Genomic DNA, 15,953 nt, shown 5'->3' on the forward strand with positions numbered 1-15,953 from the left:
TGCAAACAGTATAATTCTGATCGAAAATCAGAAAGCGTGAACAAACAGTGTAATACTGTTCATGAATAGGTTCAGCAACTTACACACTAAATATTCCTAAACAAAATCAAGATTAAACTAATAAACAAACAACATTACCCTGTGCTGCATATACAATGTCCCATTCTGAGCAAGAATCTGCGCACGTGTACTCCATGCACCCAAGCACCAGCAAGATCCACATGCATACAGCAGAAAATATCTTCTGCGCAAAAAATACAGAGATATATCAGACATAAATCAACAGATTTAAAAAGTGTAAAGGAGAAAAAAACAAAGACCAAAATTGTAAAAGTGAAAAGAAATAAATAACAAATATAAATAAAAACAAAAACAAAATAAAAATAAAAACACTGACCAAGACAAGGAAAACCACAGTCAGAAAGCAATCTCGAAACCCAGCGTAACAGAAGAACCTTATCTACACTTCCAGAAGTTAATCAGGAAAAACAGGAGTAATTGAAAACAATCACAGAATCAAAACAGGGAAAAACACAGACGGGAAGCAATTTCGAAACCCAGCATAGCAGGAAAACCTTATCTACACTTCCACAAGTTAATCAGGAAAAATAAACAAAAGAGGAGTAATTGAAAATGAGAAGGAAAGAAAAAGGAGATGCTATTAAAAGTACACAGGGCACTTTCGCTAGATGCCATCTAAGAAAACAACAGAGACACTTGAATGAGAAGAAGAGAAAGAAAAACTTAGAAAAACTTAAAACCAACTAATTAAAAGACAACCATATAACAATAAACCATCCGCAGTCTTTTTAAGAAAAGGAAATCAAACGAAAAATGTAGAAGAAATAAAGGAAAGAGGAAGGAAAAGGAAATCAAAAGAAAAATGTAGAAGAAATGAAGGAAAGCAACGTGTCAGAAGAGAAAAGACTCAGGGGCAAAATGGTCCAAAATACAAAGATTTACTGTTCTGGGAACAGTAACCACACTTTGGCCTTTTTAAAGGAGTATGGAAATATTTATAACATTTAATATTTCACATTCTGCACAAATTTATCTCCGATCTTTTTAGGATAAGGAAATTTTTTTTTTTAAAAAACTAATTGATAAAAATTTATTAAGTTGCGGCTAAAAAATATGGTATTAGTAAATATTTGTTAAAATTCATTGACTTTTTATGATAAAAATTTGCAGCTAAAAAATATGTATTAGTAAATATTTGTAAATTAACATCATTATTTTCTCGGTAAAAAAACAAAAAAAATTCAAAAAAAATACATATTTTATTACTTCTTACGATTTAAATTTTTATTTATTTCTCTAATCAAAATACATTAAGGAGAAATATGAAAAATAAATTTATTGCCAATTTAAATTTTATAAATAATACAGTAAAAAATAAAAGTTTATAAATGGTGCATATATTACACGGGTCTATGTTAGTAACTCTATAAATAACGCGCAATATTGCGCGGGATCTAAACTAGTTTCCTTTTAAATGGTCAAACTAATTTCCTTTTCACATCTAAAACCCTTCTAAATGTGCAAACATTGGAAAATACTCTCCAATGAACAGTAGAGCAGTGTTATGTGTGCTGAGCGTGTGATGAACAGTTTATCCTCTCTCTCCATTTGATTATCTCTACTTTAACCTGTATTCCAACAAAACAACTACACGGCCCCTTCCTATCCACACACCTGTCTATCTCTTCCTTTTTCCTAATCCTTCATCCTACTCACTTTCACTGCCATTCACAGGTAAATTTCCGGATAAATACATCTCACAAACAGGTCTGATTCTTCTTTGATCTTTAACTTCTATACTTCATAAATAAACTGTAGTTATGCATTAATTCTACTTTCACATACATTCAGATGTAAATCATCTCTACTCTAACCTATATTCAAGGGATTGGAAGTGATATTGATTTAAATTAGCGTGTTACAAGCAACAATGGAGTAGTGATGTTGATCAAGGGTCAGTGTTGATTCTTTATACGGTGTCTAGACAAGGCAAGTATTTCGCTTTTACTCTTAATTAGGTCAACTCCAATAGAAATAATCCTAATTTTGTTTGTTCATTCGAATAAATTTTTTTTTTTTAATTTTTGGTTGGATTGACGAGTGTAGAAACAGTATGAGGAGCACCAATGAGATCGCTTTTACCGACTATTAAGACAAAGGATGCTCCTCTACCTCTCCTCCTTGTTCCGATTGAAGGACAGGTAAACGATTCCTCTATGTTTTTTTCTTCTCCAGTTTCTGTAATGTATTGTGTTTAAAATGATTAAATTACTTAATTTATGGACTATCTTCTTTTCTGAGTATTCAATTATTGGTGATTACAAGAAATGTTTTCGGTTCATCGATGGCGTCAAATAGTAGCCATCACACTTGAAGCACAAAGCAACAATCTTTGACTCTTTATCTCTTATTTGCTCAAACGAACAGTTCTCTCTTCTGGTTTACTTTAGTTCTACTAAATAACTTTGTTTTCTTGAGTAATGTTGGATTTTTCCTTATTTGCAGTTTCTTGAGGTTGTATAACCAAGATGGTGTCTATTCTATACATCTTGATGATGCTGCCAACATATTAGGTACTTGGTAGTTGGTAGATATGGTGTTTTTTTTCCCCTGGTAAATATGTCTTTTTATTATTCCAGAAGGTGTCTTTAGTTAGATTTATTTATGTTGGTTATTCCAAATTGTTACAGATTAAGTCAGTCGTTGGGTCACCGGACAGGTCCCTGATATAGTAGAGAAGGCTTCGAGCACGGCGCCAGTCGCTCCTGGCCTGGGTTCGGACAAGATCGACTGCTCTCAGTATGACAATTGAAGGTGCGTCGTCTTCATAATTCTATTTAGTCCAACTCAATGTTTAGTTTGTTTAATAATTTCAATTACTCTGTTCCATCTTACATAATTGAAAGTGTTTTTCTTTAATTATTATTCTATAAATTTAGTTGTCATCATGGTTAATTTTGGGCCGATGTTTCTAATCGGTTTGTAATATTGCATCACATTTGATCGAGGGGTTGATATTATTTATTGAAATGACATATGTTGGCTTTTGGAGAATCTTACAGAAATTCATCTTCCAATTATAGTATCGTCTAATCTATCTTTTTGGGTGGTACATAGCTTTAAAGTCTATAGCTTTTGGGCTTTACATCAATCACTGGTACCAATTATACTCAATTTGACAAATTTATCAGGATATTACATCAATCAATGGCACCGTAGAAATGAAGCTTCCACGTCCGTTATCACGTCTTTGGTACCTCTCTTTCTCTCTTATCTCGTCTTTGGTACCTCTCTTTCTCTCTTATCTTCATTTACGCCTGCGTTTTTTACTGGGTTTGTGATGGAGTTGAGGAGTTCAGTAATCGGAGTGAAGAGAGAACATGAGAACAAAAACCTGAAGGACCGCCTACTATTGTGTTATTGCCGAGCCCACGTGGTATGGTGGAATCCAAGTGACCTAAAGTACTCGTATACCTAAAGTTGTTTGCAAACAGTAGGACTTTGTAGCTACTACGTATGCAAAAATCTATATGATACCCGTACCTTTCTGCCACTTGATACCATGTGCATCGTTTGTAAACCTATCTTTTGTGCAGGGTATGCTTTTGTTTAATATGGAGAGCAACGTGACATGGAGGATGCTTTTCATTGTCCTCACAACGATCCATTTGTTTATGACAAATGGAGTGGCCAACATAAGCACTATTATCCTGGTTAGATGTTTAAAAGCAAATCAACAACTCATCTTTTAATAACTGCTCTGCAGCGTTTGCTTTTTACTGAAGGATTTCATAATTTTTTATTTCCATGCATTTCTTAACACCCCAACCCACAATCTAATATATGTTTGCTTTTGGCCTGGATTTCATAGCTTTTGGCCTGAGGTATGATTTTGGCTCGGAGTAGTTTAGCTTGATGCGCGTGAGTTTTATGTGTTGGTCATGGCACTCATGGGTTTTGCCTTTCATTAAATTGACAATTGACAATATTCTGTGCTGTCAGCTGTGTCAAATTGCTTTTGAGGGTTTATCATCTCAAGAATCTCAGCTTTCTACCGTGGTCGACGATTCCTTCCGCCTTAGAGACAATGCATGTTTTTTTCTTGTTCTTTTTTTATCTCTATACCCTTAATTCTTTAGATATCGTATCTCTGCAGAATTGTTTGAAAAATATGAACAAGATGGGGGAAAAGCTAGCTGAAATGGAGTTATGCGTAGGAATAAGCCTAGCAAATGGGATCGTTTCTAGGTGAGCTTAAGATTGATTGTATGTAACCCTACCTTAAGAAAAATGTTATATTTCACTCCATATATCTCTTTTATTCATTAAGTGTATTTAGTTTATAAATGTATTGTTTTCTGGTGGAAAAGTATATGGTTTAAAGGGCTTAGAATTAGAGATTAGAAGAACATGGGTATTAAGTTCACGCTGATTCTCTTTGTCTCAGGTAGCTTATGTCTCTTCTAGATTATGTTTCTTCTGCCTCTTTGAGAGCTACGTCAGAACAACTGCTTAACAGATGTAAGAAAATGGGCGAGTTATAAATTAGATAGTTGTAGCTAGACCTTGTAAGCCATGACCACAGACTCGATTTTCCCTAGATAATCACAGTTAAAAAGGACATAATCTGGCGGTTTTGGTGTTGTTGTGGCCATGTTAGGGGCCTCTGTTTTTTACGTGATTGCTAATGTTAGTATTAGTGTCTTTTTACCTAAATATATTTCTCTGCTTTTGATTAAATTGGAATCTTGTGTTTCTTGTGTCATGTTGATTCACGTAAATACCAGTTTAGTGACATATGCATACAAGGGAGGGGGAAAGATAGACTGTGTTTGTTTTTTTAGAAGCAAGATGGTTTGGGGGGAGGGATTGGGTATCCAACTAATTCTATATAAACAAGAATCACACATGTGAAGGTAATCTGAAAAGAAAAACATAAAGCGCTCCCTCCCTTAGAGTTCCAGCTCTTCCACTCTCCATCTCCCTACCTGCCTCTCAACACTCCCCCCTCCCTTCTCCCCCCACCCCCCAAAACCATCTTGCTTCTAAAAAACCAGGCACATAGTCTATCTTTCCCCCCCTCCCCTTGTATGCAACTGTCACTAAACGGAATGGGTAGCGATTTTGGTGTCCGATGTGTGAGAATTGTATTTGATTGTGGTGTTATTAGCTATTGGTGCTGTACAGCGCATTGACGTAATTAGATATTGAGTTTCTAAGCTGTTTGTTTGTGTGGAAGTAGCTTCTAGCTATACTCCGACTTTGATCTCCATAATCTCCTTGCATTCTATTCTCGTTATGAATGAGTTGATATGCACACATTTACCATTCACCTATTTATTTAGGAGTAGAATTTGTAGTTCATCTATTGGTGTAGCTAAAAACTAGGATTTAATTTTGGGGACGGAAATGTTTTAGGGTTTGGGCCTCTGAAGTTATGTACATGTAAGTTGTAAAGAGAATAAAAGTAATATCGCGATTCTATTGAGGGAGGGGAAGGGGAAGGGGAAGGGGAGGGAGGAGGGGAAGAGGACGGAGACATCTGGGAAGGGGAAGAGAAAGTAGACAAGGAAGGCGGAGGAGGACGAGGAGGAGGATGAGGAGAAAGGGAATACTAACGTAGAACCCATTAACCTGTTCTATGATTCAAATTAAGGAATTTCATAACTTTTTTGAAAAATTCATGAGATTTTAACATTTGTTAGCGTAACAGAGCTGACTTTTCACAATCAACTGTTTCATATCAAAGATTTGGTGGAGGTGGTGGTAGCGGCAGCGTAGGGGAAGGCGGAAGAGGAAGGGGAAGATGAAGAGGAAAGGAAGGAGGAGGAGAAGGAGGCGTAAATGATGGGTTATGGGAAGGAGGAGGAGGTGTGGGGAAGGGCAAGGGCAAGGGTTCGGGGAAGGAGAAGGTCGTGAAAGATAAAGGTAAAGGGAATAAGTCAATTTCTAACCAACATTTAATCGTTTCGCAATAAAAAGACGTGGCACCTTCATAACATAATTTGGGGGTAAGATCACACATTGTTGTAACCTTGACCACGCAATGCAACTCTAGAATTAGCAACACTTCACCATACCCTGTATGGAAACCCTCTGTTGGCTCCGAATTGATTGGGCTTATCTTACATTAGATTTAGATTGTCTCACTGAAACAGTTTTGACTAATTGGATTGTTACTTGATTCTGATACACTACTAACTCATATATCAGATTTACTCTACCCATTTCGTTAGCTCATTGTGTTTGCATCTTCTAAGTGTTGCACCCCTTTGCTAATTATTTGGAGATATGTTTCTGAATATGCTATGAATGTTTACAATTTTTTCTCTTGGATAAAGTGAGCGTTTAGTGATGTCGTATTGGAACCACTTGGTTCGACTGTGTCCATCACACTCAAAGTGAAGCCCTATATGCGTTGTAACCTAGAACTGCCCATGGTTACTTTTAAATGTCATGGCACACACATTTGTGAGTACATTGTTTTGCAGGAGCTTGTAGAACGTCATGATAATGAAGTACTGTCGCTTTATATTAATGTGTACACTTGGTTCCAAAGTATCTTTTTTTGTCCTCTGTTTTCTTTGCTGACATTGGTTTAGTTTTTGAATCGCAGCTTGATCGGGGTTTCTTCTACACTTATACGTCTAGCTTCCATATCCACGCCCAAGCCGGTTATTTTCCAGTTGGTAGAAATGGAAGATCATAGTGGTTGTCTTTGATTTATTGTGGGTCAGATTATTAGGAATGATTAATGAGTCAATGCTTGCATACATTATGTATAATTATACTCTTGAGATGTTAAGATGGTTCTATTTATAGTGCCAATTTGGACATTTGTACTATCTATCTTGTTCCTGCTAGGTTCTTTGTATATGCTACCTCCAGAGATGGGATTAGGCTCAACTGCTCAAGTACCACTTACATTCAAGTAGCCGTCAGATTTTGTGATCTACTTGCAAGAGTTTTTAAATATGTTAGGGTTAGCTGATATTTCTACCTTTCCCCTTTTTAAATTTGTACATTTATACAAAGTATATTAGCTACGTGTTTAGCCGTTAATTGTTGGTGCTTCTCTTAGCTACTCATGTTTAGTGAGTATTTCACATTTTCCTTTATAACTTTATTTATCGTATGAATTGAGCTAACATCAATTACGAGTTGTCTATTTGCAAACTTAAAATAATTTGAAACATTTGGAAATACAAACAATTGGGGATAATAATTGATTTTATAAAATACAAGGGTTTAATATTACTCACTAGCGTCAGGATCCGGTGAGAACCACCAACATAATGAGAACCGTGAGAACCCTTACTAAATCATCATCAAATTTTTTTCTGAAAGTTTTGATGGATCATTTACCTTTTGTTCAGTTTATTCAAACACATTTTTAAGATAGGTAAACAATTTTTTTTTATTTTATTAACAAAATATAAACTTAGTGTACGAAAGTACAACTACGTATACTAAAATAGCTATAGATGCATGAAAACAAATACTAGGTGCATGAAAATTGTTACATGCATGAAAATGATTACTAGGTGCATGAAAATATCACGCTCTAGGTGTACGAAAACGAGTTCTAGGTGCATGAAAATTGTTAGATACACGAAAATGAGTAGTAGGTGCATGAACATTAATAAAATGTTTCTCGTCTTGATTTCCGTCAATAATTTCTACTTTTTGGACCAAAAAATATGTTATCTAGCCATAAAATTCTATGCCGAATCCAAATATGTCATTATTTTTTAGAAAAAATATCCGTATGGTGGAGTTCTCACGGTTCTCATTATGTAGGTGATTCTCACTGGATCCCAAATCTTACTCACTATAGTAGTTATATAATAATATTTTCTTCCCGAATAAAGATAGACAATTGTTTAAAAAAATATTATACAACAATTCTTTCTAAATCATACGTCATCTTAATAGTTCGAAAAGAGACAGACACGGGCCTTGGAACTCCGCGCGCGTTGGAACAACTAGTTAAAAAAAAAAATCTAGAGAATAAAGTTGCTCTAAAAACCATTCTCAAACAGTGAAACGCTCCATAAAGCTGCCGTCACAGATTAAACCTGAAAAACAAAGCCAACCCCAACGTGCTCAAACCCTGAAAAAAAAATTGTACCAAAAACACATCATCAAAGTCTCAATTAAAACCCTCTTCCCTTCTCTGACCAAAACTGAACAAACAAAAAACCTCTTTTCCATTTCCAAAAAAATCCAGAGAAATTTGTTGATAAAACTATAAAACTAAATGGAAGGGAAAGCTAGTATTTGTATGCTACCAGATAAGATGATGGAAGGAGTTACAAAAACACTTGCTACCATTAATGAACTTGAGTCACACTTTGATGAATTTATGTCACTTATTTCTGACCCAAATGTTGTTGCTCAGTTGTCTCCTTTAGATAGAGCTCAATCTCTTCTCTCCCTTTCTAAACTTACTTCTCTTCTTTTGTCTGGTCAGTAATTTCTCCAACTTGTTCAATTTGTGTTGTGTTTTTTTAATTTAATGGCTGAAATTTGATGTGGGTTTGTTTTGTTTTGTTTGTTTGATTAGTGAGGCTCAGATGCTCTGGAGTTTATCCTGATCACCATCCAATTAAGGGAGAAACTGTAAGTGTATAATTCCGATTTATTCTAAATTGTTCTTATACCTCCTTTGTCGCTAAAAGTTTTGTTTGATTGATAGGTTTTCTGGGTATTTTTGTATGAATGAGAAATTAAAACCAGCATGCAATATATGATCAACCTAATTCATCTTTTCGGATTAGAGAGTCGATAGAAAACAAAACCTTACAAACCACATTGAAAGATTTAAACAGTCATGTCGAAATTTGACCATAAAGTCGACAACTTTAGTAGCCTCGTCAAATTGCTATCACTAATTCAATGAGAAAGATAAATCAACCATAGTATCTCCTAAAGTGTTTGTGTGGTTTTCCGCGTCATCCTACTGATTTGTGAATTCTGAGAAATGGATTTAATAGGGTCTTGATAAGCTGTCAAAATCATTGGATGTAGAACTTCTTAGGGAATTCCAATTCTTAGAACTGCGGGAACTGGGAAGCCATTTTTTTTGTTTCATTCACATGAAATTATAGTTCCATTGGAATTTCATTTTCCGTAATGAACCAAACAGCTGTAAGGTAATAGAACTTTTCAACGAGACTCTCCGAATATTTTTGAGTGACATTGGTGATGCTTTAATAATAGTTTGGATATGCTCAAGGATTTAGAAGCTAATATTCTTTATCATAGTGTTAAAGCTTCAAGTCTTCAACCATGAGAACACTCGGGTTGTCACCTAACAAAATAATTTTACCTTTCTTATTGTAGCACAATAACTTTAAAACTGTTTTGGCATTGTTCTGTTTGGATCCATCAAAATTCATTTAGATAAAAACGTCGTGGTAGTTTAGACCAATTAATGTTGATTTATGGTTCAATAATAATTTTATTTGACTTACTCGTATTATATATATTATCAGCTTCGTAATATCTTCTAGTACATTTGTTAAAAAGCATATGGTTTTAAGAATATCAAGAAAACCGCCAAATAGGTTGAGCCATAGTCATATGTAGATAATAAAAGAACCACCAAAGAAAAATGATCTTTATACTTTGAGTGATAAGAAAATGCAGTACAATGTTACTGAAACATGACCATGAAATAGCGTAACCTTGGTAGGTAACCCATCAAAGCATGCTTTCCAATAAGTGTTTAAGCTTCATGGGATATTTAAATTCTAGATCTAAAAACTCACTGTTATCGCTGAAAACAATTTTGAGTCCCTTGAACTAACCAAATGTCCGATTAAGTAGTAGAGTGCGATTGCTTAGATTTTTGTCTCATAAAATGGAACCATACTTAACGTTACAATAATTTAAACTTTGGTATACCGCGAGAATAAGGTAATTTCTATAGAATGGAAAGTGGTAATATGTTTGCAAGGCTGTGAGCGAACATTTTTTATTTTAGGTCCACTAAACGCCATAATTTCTTTTAAACCGTTCCTATCAACTAGTTCTCTTACTATATCAAACCCAAGTAAGTTGCAAAGAGTAGGATATCTTTTTCGATGATTTTGTTTTCTTCTAAAAGGCATTTCGATGTCTTATAGTATATGTTTTGTCTAATGTCAGTGTTCTCCATTAGTATCAATTAGCTCTTATGTTGCCTTTCTTCCCCTTTTTTTTGTATGATAATTTGCGCTCCAGTAAGTTTGTGTTGTGATTTCATTTATAGGATAGGCTAGGCCGGTACCAAGAGAAACTTGAGCGCTCTGTGGAACTAAGTAAAGGTATTGAATCAGTCCAGCTCTATAACATCGAATGGTTTTATACGAAATTCTATTAGTGCTGTGGTACCTTAAACTTGCATATTTATACTTTCGGAGTCACTCATGCTTCCTATACTAATGGTATGTTGTTTGTGTTAACACTGAAGCTCCCTTGCGACCTAGTACCATGCTAAATCAACGAGCAGCTACTCGATTTATTGAACACTCGTTGCCCGATCTTACTCCTGGTAGGTGTACTGTTCTTTATTTTCTTTCACATCGTCAAAATTCTTTTTATTGTTTGATTTCCATTGGAGACTGACTCGTTAGAGTCATTACTCTTTTGTTCTAGATTATAATGGCATAAAGCAAAATGGCTCTCTGCTGCTCTTCTTTCTGTTGTAAAGTACCAGTCTTTCGATGTATTTCTTAGCGCAATTTTCATCTTGGGTCATTCGGAAATAGTCTCTTTGTGTTGCTAACACAAGGGTAAGGCTGCGTGCATCCAATCCCCCTTACCTCGCAATTCGCGGGAACCATTGAGGCACTTGGGTAATGTTGTTGTTGTTGATTCAATAGATCAGAGAAAAAGTTTGAGGGCCATTGGTAAAGGCGAGGAAGGTGGAATGAAGTATTCAGAGAGAAATATCCAGAAGAAAAGGAAATATCAATCAAGTGACACAAAATCCGTGCGCGAGGCAGCAAAGGAGTTTTTGGAGAAAGCAGCTCGGGAACTTCTTGGTGAAAACAATGGAGCTGTGAAGGGGCCTCTGGGCCCTGTACAGTCTGTAGATATAGACAAGGACTAAGTTGCTGTTCAATTTGCCCACCATTTACCTGGTAGATGTTATTCCTATTCCTTTTTTCTTTAATGACTTTGCTTGGTTTTGTATTAATTTATGCCACTCGTTTTTTTTATGGTAGACTGCATGGACATAAATGTTTTTTTGTGGTTCATACTATGTTTCAAATGGTTTTTCTTGGCTAGTCAATTGTAGAGGTGCATGCATAAAAACAGTAACTAGTTCCTCCGGATTCATCTGAGCAAGTGATTCAAGCAAGAAAAATAGAGTGATCTGTTACTGTTGATTTTTGTTGGGACTATTTTATTAATATGCATGGGCTGACATCATAATTATTTCTGGCATTACCTATTTCAAGCATATTAAGTGTTATCTAAGACTCTGGGTTACTGGATTCGCTCAAAACCGTAGTGTATTAGTGTAATAAATGCGCATAGTGCATATTCTGTACGCGTATTACATGTTTGTATTGAGAGTACTACTAATTAGGCAACCTTGTGTGTGATAAATGTATGTCTCTCAATATGAAAAAATTGTAATGCGATTTAAATCAATAGTATGGTGGGAGTAGATGAAGGTGATTGGGTGAATTTGATTTATAAGGAAAGATGAAAAGCTATGTCAAATGAAAAGTGCCAATTAATAGTCCACAAGTTACTCTAAATGTACTTCATGTGTAAATTTAGAGGGCCGTCTTAAAATATAAAACTGATATTTTGCTTCCTTTCAGTTTGAGTCTTTGAATTTAACTTTGTGGTTCATCCATGTGAATTCAACCTCTAAAATAGGGTAAAAATAAAATTCAAGTGCTAGTGACTACTACACACTGTTCGGGTCGACATAAGACAAACCGGCAAATCAATTGGTCCTTTCCTTTAATAGGTGACTTTAATTTGTTGCATAATACTATAACTTATAGCCTATGTTTCATTGTGTTCTTGACGAAGTTAAAGGAACCTAAGCTTGCCATCCAGGTATTTTTGATGTCAAAAAGTTCGGGTAGGATTGCATCTCTGAAGAATATGAAGTCGTTTGCTTGAAGACAAACACTTGTGATTTTAGATGTTCTGAGGAGTTATTATTGTCTGTCTGCACATGAGTTGCACTACAACTAAGTGATGCTAAGCAATCTCTCATGCGAAATAGTTTTCCCTTTTTATACATTGTCCAGTGACAGCTCAAGAACCCTTGGGTTTTTAATTTTTCACGTTTCATAGCAGAATTAAAGGCAAGATTGAAAAATGGCCATTTCTTGGCAGGGTTCTTACTAGCATCAATATTTTCAGAAGTCAGATCTCAGATGGCTATGTATTTATTCTTCTTTAGGGATGCTGGGGGATGTTTTGGCGACATTTAGTTGTCCAAGCCGTGCCTAAGAATCATGTATGGAGTATATCTGTCATGTTAATTTTCTTGCTTATAGTAAGGAGTACCTCTAAAAATTGGAGTAAATATCAGCTGACAGCTGTAGTCTGGGTTATCTATGTGAAACTTTCAGCAAATCGTGAATAGGTTCGAGTGCATGCTATGATTACAGTTAAAAATATGCCATCTGACAGCTGTAGTCTGGGTTAGCGGATATGTGAAACTTTCAACAAATCGTGAATAGGTTCGAGCTCATGCTATGATGATAGTGGGCAAATCAGAGTTATGTATTCATATCGGGTTAGGCAGCCTTGATAGTAATTACATACTCGAGCAGTAGTGTTCTTTTGTTTGCCTAAATCTCGGGTTAGTTGGTCTGAGTTCTGGATTATATGGACAAATGTTGCCTTATATGTTCACATTTCCTCACATGTTTGCAGAAAAGGAAATGCCTTTATATTCACGATTTTAGATTTTTGGTTCATGTGCATTTACTTACCGATCTTATACTCCATGCAGGCCTATTAGTTTCTCATCGTGCTATAGCAATCACTTTTAGCTTGTGGTTCGCGGGATCAAGATACTGATGTCGTCTATGTTGTTTTTGAATGGGAAATTGTCTTTTTTCATAGTCTCCTGTATCAATCCTCAGAACAAAGTAGTGAAACTGTTTGTATTTAGATGCAGGTTTAGCATATCAGAAGTCAGAAATTCGGACCTTTGTTTTTTTCATTTTCTGTATTATGCTGTGAGATGTAGCATTAAAAAGTCCCTTTTGCAATGAAGTTTAAATTTGGGCGGTACTTTTTCACATACGAGAATTACTTTTTCATATACAATATTTATGCTTTTACCCTCGTCATTTTGGTTCTCAATACTCCAAATCAAAACCCAATTCTCTCGCTTACACTAAAAAAAAGTGCTCTTAATTCCTTATCCTGTAAAATTAATTTAATTCATACTAAATTCATCGCATATGCATCTCAATTCTCAGAAGTCATATCGGGTATAAAATAAATCTATATTTACTAGTTTTAAACCTGTGAAATTCACGGGTCTGTTTTTAAAATTTTAAATCAATGTAGCTAATTATAATTCGGAATTTATTTTCGCAGTACACATTTTACTTAATGTAGTACTTTTTACACGTTTTTTTCCATTTGTATACCCCTAACTAAAAATCAACATAATCTCTCCATTGTTAACCCAAAAAGGCAAAAACCTCTCGATTTCAACCAATTTCTTCGATTAGAAATGTTAATTTGGGTGTACAGCTAGTTTATAATTGTTAATTGCATGATTATGGATAGATTATATTTCGTTTCTATCATTTTGTTGGACTTTTTTTTAAAAAAATTAGGGTTCGTCTTGATTACAAATTATGTTCACTGGGTTGTTTGGTGGTGGTGGGATAGGCGTGGGTGGAGTACGACTAGGGATGGGTGATGTAGGCAAGGGTGGTGGCGCAGCGGAGGGTGGTAGCCCGTGCGAAGGGCGGTGGCGCAGGCGGAGGGCGGTGTAGATGTAAAGCAGCGAGAAAAGAATAATGTTTGCTTCAGGGGAAAGTTGCGTCGGGATGCAGCCTTGTGGTCGCCGGCGGTAGGTACGGGAAGGGTGATCGTGCAATGGGAATATGCGGTGGTGGAGGGTGGTCAACGGTGGTGGTAAATAGTTGTCAACGGTGATAGTGGTGTTGTTGACAGTTTGCTTTTTTTTTTTTTTCTCGTTTTCTTCTTGACGTAGTACATGTGTGAGATGGGAGGGAAAAATGACAAGGGTAAGATGGTCAAAGTGTACTACGATGAGTAAAATTTGTACTGCGTAAATCAACACCCTTATAATTAAGATACAATAATTTTTAAGTAAGTTTAAATTATTAACTATGATATGGGCTATTAGATGTTATACCCGCTAGCATGATCCAGACTTAGTCAATTAATATTATATCAAAGACTCCATATTAAGAGTTTAGTTTGTTTTTTCTTTTCTTTTGTTAATTGTGAACGACAAACATGATTGGAGTTGTACGTGACATAGGAATTTTATTGTTTTTTATAGGCGATTTATTAAGAACTAATTGAGCGGTATTTTAGGGCGGAAATCTTGCTTATTAGAGTCCATTTTTAAAAAAATACTCAAAAATAAAATATTTGTCGTTTTGAGTCGGTTTTGAAAATATTTGTCAAAATGGTGTCCACGTAGGCTCGGGATTTCTGGGCCTAAAACACGCCACTACCAATGGCGTGTTTGTGAAAGAAACACGCCATTAGCAGTGACGTGTCTTTACAATAAATTTTTTCTACAACTGACAGAGCTTTAAAAAAAAAAAAAAAAAAAAAAAAAAAAAAAAAAATTAAAGACACGCCATAGGGAGTGGCGTGTTTCCGCTCCGAAACCCGCCATTTCCAATGGCGTGTTTGTTTTAGTCCATTTTTTGATGAAGTTTCTTTCCCTACTCATTATAAACACGCCATTGGTAGTGGCGTGTTTTAGGCCCAGAAATCCCGAGCCTACGTGGACACCATTTTAACAAATATTTTCAAAACCGACCCAAAACGACAAATATTTTATTTTTGAGCATTATTTCAAAAATGGATTCTGCTTATTATTATAGGGCAAATTTTTATACGGATATGGAAATGAAAAAGAAAATTGTGTTGCCATATCCCATAGAAACTAATTAAAAATAAAAGGATAAAAATAAAATTAAATTATAATTTCATATTATGAGAGTGATTATCTCTCTTAAGAATTTGTGTTAGTAAACTTAATAATTTATAATATAAAAATGAAAATCTCGCTTAGAGCAAGTCCAATGGTAAGCGGATATCTTCTAGCTTGACAAATCCACGTCATATCCTAACCTACAACCATTTTAAGCTACTAAACTCTTCAATGGTTTAGCTACCTTTTACTAGCTTGACATGAATCACAAATTCCAATAAATCAAAAATAAATCAAATCTAATTTATGGAACTAATTTTCCTATTGATTGTTTTGCATAGTGGGGCAATTTAAGCAACTAGCTTAATGAAGCTAGTTGCTTAAGGCAAGCCATTTTACATGGCCATCTCCAATGGTGTAGCAACTAGCTTGCAATTTCTTAAGTCCCTAAGCTACACCATTGGACTTGCTCTTATATCTCCATGATTTTAGCATTTTATTGTAAAAAAGCAATAAGAAATCCAGGAGTAGTTTTGTTTGGAAAGAATCTCCGTAATTTTAGATTTTTAGTATTAAAAAATAATACGAGAGATGGAAATGGAATATTCCATATATTCATATTTTATATAGCATATTATGCCTTTTTTTTATGTTTTCCATTTTCGATAAATCAAAATTAGAAGATTATTTTGTAGTTACTCTAATATGTTGACACATCAGACTAAGATTAAAATGTGAGATGCCATGTCAGCATGAGTGGCTATTGCATTAAAGAAATATATGATATGATATATGATGATTTTCTTTTTAT

The 15,953-nt window shown here is 35.1% G+C and overlaps 1 protein-coding gene and 1 long non-coding RNA gene across 7 annotated transcripts; both read left to right on the plus strand.

Annotated features, from left to right (window-relative positions):
- The first annotated feature begins 1,525 nt into the window (after nt 1-1,525).
- LOC141605538 (uncharacterized) lies at nt 1,526-7,181 on the plus strand. Of its 5 annotated transcripts, none has more exons than XR_012526382.1 (8): nt 1,526-1,788; nt 1,873-2,010; nt 2,128-2,222; nt 2,527-2,594; nt 2,712-2,835; nt 3,213-3,274; nt 3,618-4,269; nt 6,638-6,857. It is a non-coding gene; the product is annotated as an uncharacterized LOC141605538 (long non-coding RNA). The 5 variants fall into 5 exon arrangements; XR_012526381.1 differs by having other exon boundaries at nt 1,526-1,755; XR_012526380.1 differs by lacking the exon at nt 6,638-6,857 and adding an exon at nt 6,886-7,181 and having other exon boundaries at nt 1,762-2,010.
- Nucleotides 7,182-8,082: 901 nt separating this feature from the next.
- On the plus strand, nt 8,083-13,289 carry LOC141605539 (uncharacterized). Of its 2 annotated transcripts, none has more exons than XM_074424357.1 (6): nt 8,083-8,489; nt 8,588-8,643; nt 10,277-10,331; nt 10,478-10,558; nt 10,890-11,150; nt 12,998-13,289. In XM_074424357.1, exons 1-5 carry the CDS (start codon nt 8,282-8,284, stop codon nt 11,117-11,119), a joined length of 630 nt encoding a protein of 209 aa, XP_074280458.1. In that variant the 5' UTR covers nt 8,083-8,281; the 3' UTR covers nt 11,120-11,150; nt 12,998-13,289. The 2 variants fall into 2 exon arrangements, with proteins under 2 accessions (XP_074280458.1, XP_074280459.1); XM_074424358.1 differs by lacking the exon at nt 12,998-13,289 and adding an exon at nt 12,088-12,565.
- The last annotated feature ends 2,664 nt before the right edge of the window (nt 13,290-15,953 follow it).

This window comes from Silene latifolia, chromosome 10 (assembly GCF_048544455.1).
Source record: "Silene latifolia isolate original U9 population chromosome 10, ASM4854445v1, whole genome shotgun sequence".
NCBI lineage: Eukaryota > Viridiplantae > Streptophyta > Magnoliopsida > Caryophyllales > Caryophyllaceae > Silene > Silene latifolia.